The sequence below is a fragment of the Oreochromis aureus genome, linkage group 6, assembly GCF_013358895.1.
Source record: "Oreochromis aureus strain Israel breed Guangdong linkage group 6, ZZ_aureus, whole genome shotgun sequence".
Lineage (NCBI taxonomy): Eukaryota > Metazoa > Chordata > Actinopteri > Cichliformes > Cichlidae > Oreochromis > Oreochromis aureus.
The window spans coordinates 31,319,091-31,328,550 of record NC_052947.1 but is presented as its reverse complement, the minus strand read 5'-3'; the positions used below and the strand labels follow the sequence as shown (position 1 = coordinate 31,328,550).

Genomic DNA, 9,460 nt, shown 5'->3' with positions numbered 1-9,460 from the left:
GAGTGGAGGGAAATTATGGACTGATAAGTTTAATCAACATGAGCTGGTAGGTGAAGCTTCTGTGCTCACAGACAGAACTCTGTGCCTGACATGACCATAGTACCATTGGCTGCTTTAGCAAACTTTACCTTTTAAAATATAAACAGCTATTGTCATGATCCTGGGCCATGTTGGCCCAGCATTCTTAGTTTTCATGTATTTTTGTATTTTGTTCTTTATTTAGGCCATGGTTCCTGGGTTGCTCTGTTAAGTTGTTTCTTATTTGATTTCCCCTTGTGACTTACCCCCTGTGTGCCCCTCTGTGTATCTGTGAGCCCTCGTCTCCCCTCCTTGTGTTTTATTCCATGTTTTCCCCAGCCCGTTATGTCTGTCCTCCCTCTCTCCGCCTGTCTGAACCTCTGTGCACTTCCTGTTTTGCTTTGACAGTCCCTCGTCAGCATGCGTCATGTTGTGTTCACTCCTGCCCTGTCTCGTTATGATTATCAGTGTCACCTGTGTTCCCCGTGTGCTCCCACTCCCCTCGTTAACCCTCTGTGTATTTATGTCTGCGTCTCCCTCAGTTCTGTGTCGCGTTCTCCCTCATGCTGTGTGTGATTCTCCCCGTGTCTCCTGGTATGCATTATGATTAGTTTTCCCAGTTTAGTTTAGTTTTGTATTGTTTGTGATCTGTTTCCAGCAATAAAGCTGTTCTTTTGAGTTCAAGTTCAGTCCCCGTGAGTTTGCGTTTGGGTCCACTTCCTGCCTGCCACACAGCGAAACATGACAGCTATGGTACAAAAACACCACTTAGGTCACAGTGTCAGCATTATAAATGAGCCTGTAGGTGTCATTTCCTTCCTTTCGCACCCCAAAGAACCTTTAAAAGTTAGAACAATTTGCTCAAGCAGAACCTGCAGAAGACAGTCTGTTCTCCATCACTCAACAGACACATCTGTAAGCATTATGACTGCTTTGTGTGCATATGGTTGGTTAGTTATATACTTGCCTAGTTGTATTATTTTGTAAAATATTGTGAAAGTGTCAGTAAATATCTTTGGTTACTAAATATTGTTTATGTTCTATTACAATCATGACAAGCTGCACAGTTGTGTATTGTGTTGTGATATTTGACACTTATGTTTTTAACAATCAAGGTTGTAAATGCAGAGCTTGAAGGGAACACTTAAAATAAGAAAAAAACTACACAACTCACTTTTTCAGACACAATGAAAACCATTTCATTCATCTCTTGCCTTTTCTATGGTAAGTGACTTTCCAAAATCAACATTTTAATTCATTCAAAAACATTCAATATGTCATCTAAAATCTCATCATCATCAATTTTAGCAGTTTCACTAACAGATGGAGCCATAATCAGTGTAGAGGGATTTGAAGGAAGGAGTGTCTCCTTCCAGTGCTCGCACAATTTTGCATGGAGCAACAACAAGTATTTCTGCAAAGATCCATGTACAAGCACAGGAGACATACTGGTTACTGTAGAACCTGGCAGAAGAGCAGAGTCAGGGAGAATAACTCTGGTGGACTCTGGGGATGGATCCTTCACTGTGACCTTCAGTCATCTCCAGCTGTCAGACTCAAAGAAATACTGGTGTGGAGTAGAAAGGCCTTTTTTTGACACATATACCAAGGTACAGCTTACAGTAAAGAAAGGTACGTGTATTGTCTTATCTCTCTTTATCTTTTATCAATACACAATTCATCAATACCAATACCATTGTATAGTAAATTTGGGTTTTTCCTACAAATACGTAGGTGTGTGCGCATACAAAAAACAAAATAAACGGGTCATACAATGACATTAATGGAAAAGTATTTTAATGAATGGAGATACAGCTATACAAATGGTATTGATGAACTGTGTATTGTATTGTGGGTGATTTTAACATCCATGTAGATGCTAAAAATGACAGCCTCAACATCGCATTTAATCTGTTATTAGACTCAATTGGCTTCTCTCAAAATGTAAAAGAACCCACCCACCACTTTAATCACACTCTAGATCTTGTTTTAACATATGGCATAGAAACTGAACATTTAACAGTGTTTCCTGAAAACCCTCTGCTGTCTGATCATTTCCTGATAACATTTACATTTACAATAATTGATTACACAGCAGCGGAGAGTAGACTTTATCAAAGTAGATGTCTTTCTGAAAGTGCTGTAACTAAGTTTAAGAATATAATCCATCCACTGTTATCATCTTCAACGCCCTGTACCAACACAGAGCAGAGCAGCTATCTGAACGCTACTCCAACAGAGGTCGATTATCTTGTTAATAATTTTACCTCCTCACTACGCATGCGACTCTGGATACTGTAGCTCCTGTGAAAACTAAGGCCTCAAATCCAAGTACCTGACTCTGTGGTATAATTCTCAAACACGTAGCCTAAAGCAGATAACTCGTAAGCTGGAGAGGAAATGGCGTGTCACAAATTTAGAGGATCATCATTTAGCGTGGAGAAATAGTTTGCTGCTTTATAAGAAAGCCCTCCGCAAAGCCAGAACATCTTACTATTCGTCACTGATTGAAGAAAATAAGAACAACCCCAGGTTTCTCTTCAGCACTGTAGCCAGGCTGACAAAAAGTCAGAGCTCTACTGAGCCAACAATCCCTTTAACGTTAACTAGTAATGACTTCATGAACTTCTTCACAAATAAAATTTTTATCATTAGAGAAAAAATTACCAATAATCATCCCACAGATGTAACATTATCTACAGCTACTTTTAGTACCATCGATGTTAAGTTAAACTCTTTTTCTCCAGTTGATCTTTCTGAGTTAACTTCAATAATTAATTTCTCGAAACCATCAACGTGTCTTTTAGACCCCATTCCTACAAAACTGCTCAAAGAAGTCCTGCCATTAATTAATTCTTCAATCTTAAATATGATCAACCTATCTCTAATAATCGGCTATGTACCACAGGCCTTCAAGGTGGCTGTAGTTAAACCTTTACTTAAAAAGCCATCTCTAGACCCAGCTGTCTTAGCTAATTATAGGCCAATCTCCAACCTTCCTTTCATATCAAAAATCCTTGAAAGAGTAGTTGTCAAACAGCTAACAGATCATCTGCAGAGGAATGGCTTATTTGAAGCGTTTCAGTCAGGTTTCAGAGCTCAGCACAGCACAGAAACAGCTTTAGTGAAGGTTACAAATGATCTTCTTATGGCCTCTGACAGTGGACTCATCTCTGTGCTTGTCCTGCTAGACCTCAGTGCAGCGTTCGATACTGTTGACCATAATATCCTATTAGAGCGATTAGAACATGCTGTAGGTATTACAGGTACTGCACTGCAGTGGTTTGTATCATATCTATCTAATAGACTCCAATTTGTTCAAGTAAATGGAGAGTCCTCTTCACACACTAAGGTCAATTATGGTGTTCCACAGGGTTCAGTGCTAGGACCAATTCTATTTACATTATACATGCTTCCCCAGGCAGCATCATTAGAAGACATAGCATAAATTTTCACTGCTATGCAGATGACACGCAGCTCTATCTATCCATGAAGCCAGGTAACACACACCAATTAGTTAAACTGCAGGAATGTCTTAAAGACATAAAGACCTGGATGGCTGCTAACTTTCTGCTTCTTAATTCAGATAAAACTGAGGTTATTGTACTCAGCCCTGAAAATCTTAGAAATATGGTATCTAACCAGATTCTTACTCTGGATGGCATTACCTTGGCCTCCAGTAATGCTGTGAGGAACCTTGAGTCATTTTGACCAGGACATGTCCTTCAACGCACATATTAAACAAATATGTAAGACTGCTTTCTTCCATTTGCAACATCTCTAAAATTAGAAATATCCTGTCTCAGAGTGATGCTGAAAAACTAGTTCATGCATTTATTACTTCAGGCTGGACTACTGTAATTCTTTATTATCAGGATGTCCTAAAAACTCACTGAAAAAGCCTTCAGCTGATCCAAAATGCTGCAGCAAGAGTCCTGACAGGGACTAGAAAAGAGAGCATATTTCTCCTGTTTTGGCTTCCCTTCATTGGCTTCCTGTTAAATCCAGAATTGAATTCAAAATCCTGCTCCTCACATACAAGGTCTTAAATAATCAGGCCCCATCTTATCTTAATGACCTTGTAGTACCATATCACCCTATTAGAGCACTTGCGGCTCTCGCACTGCAGGCCTACTTGTTGTTCCTAGAGTATTTAAAAAGTAGAATGGGAGGCAGAGCCTTCAGTTTTCAGGCCCCTCTTCTGTGGAACCAGCTTCCAGTTTGGATTCGGGAGACAGACACTATCTCTACTTTCAAGATTAGTCTTAAAACTTTCCTTTTGCTAAAGCATATAGTTAGGGCTGGACCAGGTGACCCTGAATCCTCCCTTAGTTATGCTGCAATAGACGTAGGCTGCCGGGGATTCCCATGATGCATTGAGTTTTTCCCTTCCAGTCACCTTTCTCACTCACTATGTGTTAATAGACCTCTCTGCATCGAATCATATCTGTTATTAATCTCTGTCTCTCTTCCACAGCATGTCTTTATCCTGTTTTTCTTCTTTCACCCCAACCGGTCTCAGCAGATGGCCCCGCCCTCCCTGAGCCTGGTTCGTTTCTTCCTCATAAAGGGTTTTTCCTTCCCACTGTCGCCAAAGTGCTTGCTCATAGGGGGTCATATGATTGTTGGGTTTTCTCTGTATTTATTATTGTGCGATCTACTGTACAATATAAAGCGCCTTGAGGCGACTTTTGTTGTGATTTGGCGCTATATAAATAAAATTGAATTGAATTGAATTGAATTGAAAATTGTTAATCATACTGTCATACTGGAGAACCTTGTTGGCGCACTAAGTGAAATGAAAATAAAAACCAAATATAACGACTTACAAATATCATAAACCAGTTTTATTTATAGCGCATGGACACTGTATCGAATGTTTTTTTATAAAGAAAAATACTAGCTAATGTTGAATTTTGAATTAACTGCTAAATGTTTCTCCTGTTGTTTCTTTTTAGCACTAGTTACTGTTCCAGATTCCAAATGTATTAATTTGAAATGTTTACTATGTTTTACTGTTTTAAAATACTTCCTCTAAATTAATATAGGGTAATCAATCAGTAGTAGACCCATAATAATGTCCATTATATATATATAACAGCATCAGATTACAATATGTGCATCATATTTATGATGCAATTTTGAAAGACAGATATTTATTGGTAAAATAACATTTTGTTGGTAAAAGACTAATGGATTTATTATTATTATTATTATTATTATTATTATTATTATTATTATTATTATTATTTTATTATATTATATTACTATATTATTTTGGGAAAATTAAAAGTAAAAAAAATATGAATCTCTCTTCCACCACTCTTTCTTATACAGTTGTTGAAACTGAGACAGCTGTCATACTCAACGTTTTTTCTACATGGACATATCAAAATATCCACACAACACACTTAGTGATTGAAGGAGGAACCCTGAAGCCCACACACCTTTCAAAAGGTATAATAAATATAATGGAATAAATATACATATATGATAATATTAATTCATTTCATTCCTTAAGAAAATGAATCACAGCTAAACTTACATGAAGAAATATTCCATTCTGTCCTACAGCCTTGAACTTTACAGCTGAAGAACTTAAAAGTAGCACAAGTAAATTTTAGTTTGATATTATGACTTAAAGAGTTTGTATGAATAAGATCTGATAACTGTCTTGCTTTCATCAGGCACCATCATCTATGCTACTGTTGGGGGTGCTAGTCTAATCGCTGTCTTGCTGCTGGCAGTATGGTTTGGGAAGTCCAAACAAACCTCAAAAGAAGAACTACAAGTTTACTGCAACATTTCACACCTTAGAAAAGACAAAAAAAGAGAGGTATGAATTACAAACTGGAGATCACCCTGAAAACCGTCTTTGTGATTTACATATAAAAGCTGGAATATAATGAGACTGAATTATGATACGTTACACCATCTGGATGCTATGTTATGACAGAGTGCAACTATCATAAGCAGGAGATGGTTCCCAGAGGTTGCCAAAGAAACTAATAATCAGAAGAAAATCTGTATTTTGGCTCTATCCACAGATTAAATCAAATATGCCTAACTGCATTGCTAAAGCACGCTGGTTAACTAGGTAGCTAGGTAACATCTGGAAACTCACAAAACCTTAACAAATAGGAGATGTTTGTATGTATGGATTTGTTTTGGTCTAATTCAGACATTGTTCTCATTCAACCTAAAATGTAAAAAAAAAAAAAAAAGTCCAAAATTAAATGTGATTGAATAAATATAGAACATATAAGAAGTTGCTGATTTGTTTTTTTTAACACTTGTCAACAGGTCAGCTGTGGCTTCAATGATGCTGATAAGAAGACAAAGTGTAGTAAGAAGAGCTCTTGTGTCTTTACTCTCCAAAAAAGACCGGAGCCACCAACATCCGAACCCACAACAAACAAATGTAGCGTAACCATTGATACTGACGATAACATATATTTCACCAAACTTCCTGCACATTCAGAAAATTCACCCACAGAGGACCAAAATGACTATGCTAATAACTCTGCCATTTACATTATTCCTTTGCCAGATATTATGTATGACGCAACAGATGATGGCACTTGTAGAGAACACATGCCTAATCCTTAAACATGCAAAAATACAGATCGCTGTGCAAACAGTGCATCACCTTGTGTCTCCCGTGCCCCCTGTGAATCCAGCGAAGACAAGCCCGGATCACGTTGGTTTGGTTTAAACTTATCAGGAACAAATCCGAGTTCATCTCAAAGAGTAATGAAAAGAAATGTCTTCATCTTATTAAGCATGTACATGAAATTGCACTCTCATTGTTTCAACCACTGTTTCAGCTTCATGTCTATGGCTACCTGTATTTGCATAAATTAACATTCTGGTGCAAAAACCTTGTTCTTACAACGTTAACCAGATCTGAAATACCACTTCATTAACACTAACACTGGTTAGTCCAGTGGGCAAAGATTAGTCAGTGTAGTATCCTGTGCATTTGTGTCTGTGTTCATGAATATTTTGATTAATACAATCTGTGTTTTTGAGACAGCTTAATCACCTTGTTGATGTGGAAGTAAGCACCTGGGTTACTTGTATTTACTATTTCGACCAAGTCATACACAGAAGAAGCTCCCTGGTGTTTTCCTGCCTGCTTTAATAGCATCCATTCTGTCACAGTGGTGTCTTTGTCAAGTTGCAAGATGACCTCATATTTCTTGAGAATGCTGCAAACTGTTGTGTTTCCAAAACTGTGGAGGACTTGCATTTCCTGTGATTAATACAATCTGTGTTTTTGCAGTTAGACAAAGCTTGTGAAAAATTATGAGCTTGTGCTCAAAAAAAGAGGAATAGCATTTTTGCAATTTAACATCCTATTGATGTGTGATTCACAATGAAGAGCAAAACAAAAAAAAAAGGTATGCTTACCATATGTATTCACAATGATAACAGTAAATATATGACAAGAGATAACTGAACACATGACAGGTCCACTGCAAATGTAGTTACAGTGTACTTCGGGCACAGGAGGATACATTTATAACTTTGCCTATTGGACCTAAAAATGATATGGTTTAACTTTTCCACTTTCTTCTGACTGGTTTTAACAATATGGCCTTAGATGACATTTATCACACTTACAAAACTCCTCACAAGCTCTGACCACATTATCAGTCAAACATTTATTGGTACACATATGCACACCAAATGTGTTGATTTGTCTGTGACTTCCTTGCCAAGAAGGATGTGTTTGTGATAAAAGTCAGAGGAATGAACTTTCAATTCGAACCCACTAAACCACAACTCCAAAAAACAATGACTAATTTCACTGACCTTTCCTGTGACAAAGACTCCTCTATGTCTGCCATTTGTTCTTTAAATAACACAATTTCTGCCATTTAAAGCAAAGATGAAACCTGTTTTTAGGCCCAAACACATAAAAATATTAAAATCCTCACTGTTGAATATGAACATCCATGATTATCAACAGTATACATGGTATAAGGGTGCACATCTGTGTGTATTGTGACTGCTCTGTGTGCTTTGTAGGCTGGTTAGTTCTACATGCATGATGTTGTATTATTTTATAATATACTGGGAAAGTGTCAGCGAATATGTTTACTTACTAAATATTATTTATATGTTTTATTGCAATCAGGATAAGCTGGACATACAAGTGACTCTCCAAAATTTTAAATAATTTAAACATTCAACATGATGCCTTAAATCTGGTCCTGTGATCAATTTTAGCAGCTTCTCTAACAGATGGAGCCACAATTAGTGCAGAGGGATTTGAAGGCAGAAATGTCTCATTCTGGTGTTCCCACACATTTGTAGGGAGCAACAATTTCTGAAAAGATTAACCTTAAAAGCATGGAAGACATACTGGTGTCCAGTGGAGAGGCCTTCAACACTTCGATACTGAGGTATAGCTCACAGTAAAGAAAGGTATCTGTATTGTCCCATCTCCTTTATCCTGACTCAAATTTATCAATACATTCAATTTTGTAGCTATATCCCATTAATAGTGCAGTGTAAGCTTCCTGCATGAAAAACAATAAACTCTGTGAAAGCCATCTTGGTATCAATAATAGTGTGTGGGCGATGGCAGTGGTGGTGATGCTTGGCCTATAGCGAAAGACAACATTTCACAGCATGACCTTTTCTGGATTACTCCTGACTTCGGTTCCTGCATACAGTAGCTTGTTGTACAAAATAAAACTATTTACAATGGCAATGTCCAGGAAGTGAGTAAAAAAGTCTTATACCACTTCAAGTTTTGGTGAATACTGTAATAACCAATGAGAGCATCTGATAAAGCAAGATCACCCAACACCCACAAACACATACTGCCTTTGCCCTCCACATGCCAGCCCCCTTCACATTGTGCACTGTGGAGCACATTTTTATATGAATGCATCCATATCTATATATGGATATGTCTATCCATATTTGCCTTTCTTAATCCAACGCACATCTCCTCTCTCAGCCTTCTTAGAAAAGTCATTTTTCCTGCTTTTTATAGGTTCTCAGCTCTGTGGTGTATGTTTATAATGTTGTTGAAAATAATAATAAAAATAGTAATAATAAGTTTGCTGAAACTCTTTGCCAGCCCCCCTTCTTTTTTTGCTATTTTCAACAATTTGTCATAAAACAGATGCATTAAAGAAATTATGTAAGAGGGAGAGAAAAGCCCATGTTGCTATCTTGCTGGATGTAGGCACAGGTTCCCTGGCTGGCTTCTGTAGGTCCCTAAGGACACCCACTTTGATTACCCTTAGATGTAGATCTTTGGCCTGGCTTTGGGGAAGTCGCTCGTAGTCATCATTGTTGCGGCTGAGAAAAACAAAAAATACTTATTCAAACAAATCTGTGAAAAGCCAACTCTATAAGAAGTGTCCATTAATGAAACTGAGTTAACAGTGTTATTAATGAATAATAACTCTCAAGTAGATGG

At 37.5% G+C, this 9,460-nt stretch overlaps 1 protein-coding gene and 1 long non-coding RNA gene across 2 annotated transcripts; both read left to right on the top strand.

Annotated features, from left to right (window-relative positions):
- The first annotated feature begins 895 nt into the window (after positions 1-895).
- LOC120440466 lies at positions 896-1,622 on the top strand. The gene is made up of 3 exons (XR_005613269.1): positions 896-933; positions 1,134-1,242; positions 1,327-1,622. It is a non-coding gene; the product is annotated as an uncharacterized LOC120440466 (long non-coding RNA).
- Positions 1,623-5,321: 3,699 nt separating this feature from the next.
- LOC120440649 lies at positions 5,322-6,845 on the top strand. The gene is made up of 3 exons (XM_039613510.1): positions 5,322-5,475; positions 5,706-5,854; positions 6,322-6,845. The coding sequence occupies exons 1-3, from the start codon at positions 5,322-5,324 to the stop codon at positions 6,625-6,627; spliced, it is 609 nt and encodes a 202-aa protein (XP_039469444.1). The 3' UTR covers positions 6,628-6,845.
- Positions 6,846-9,460: the final 2,615 nt, after the last annotated feature.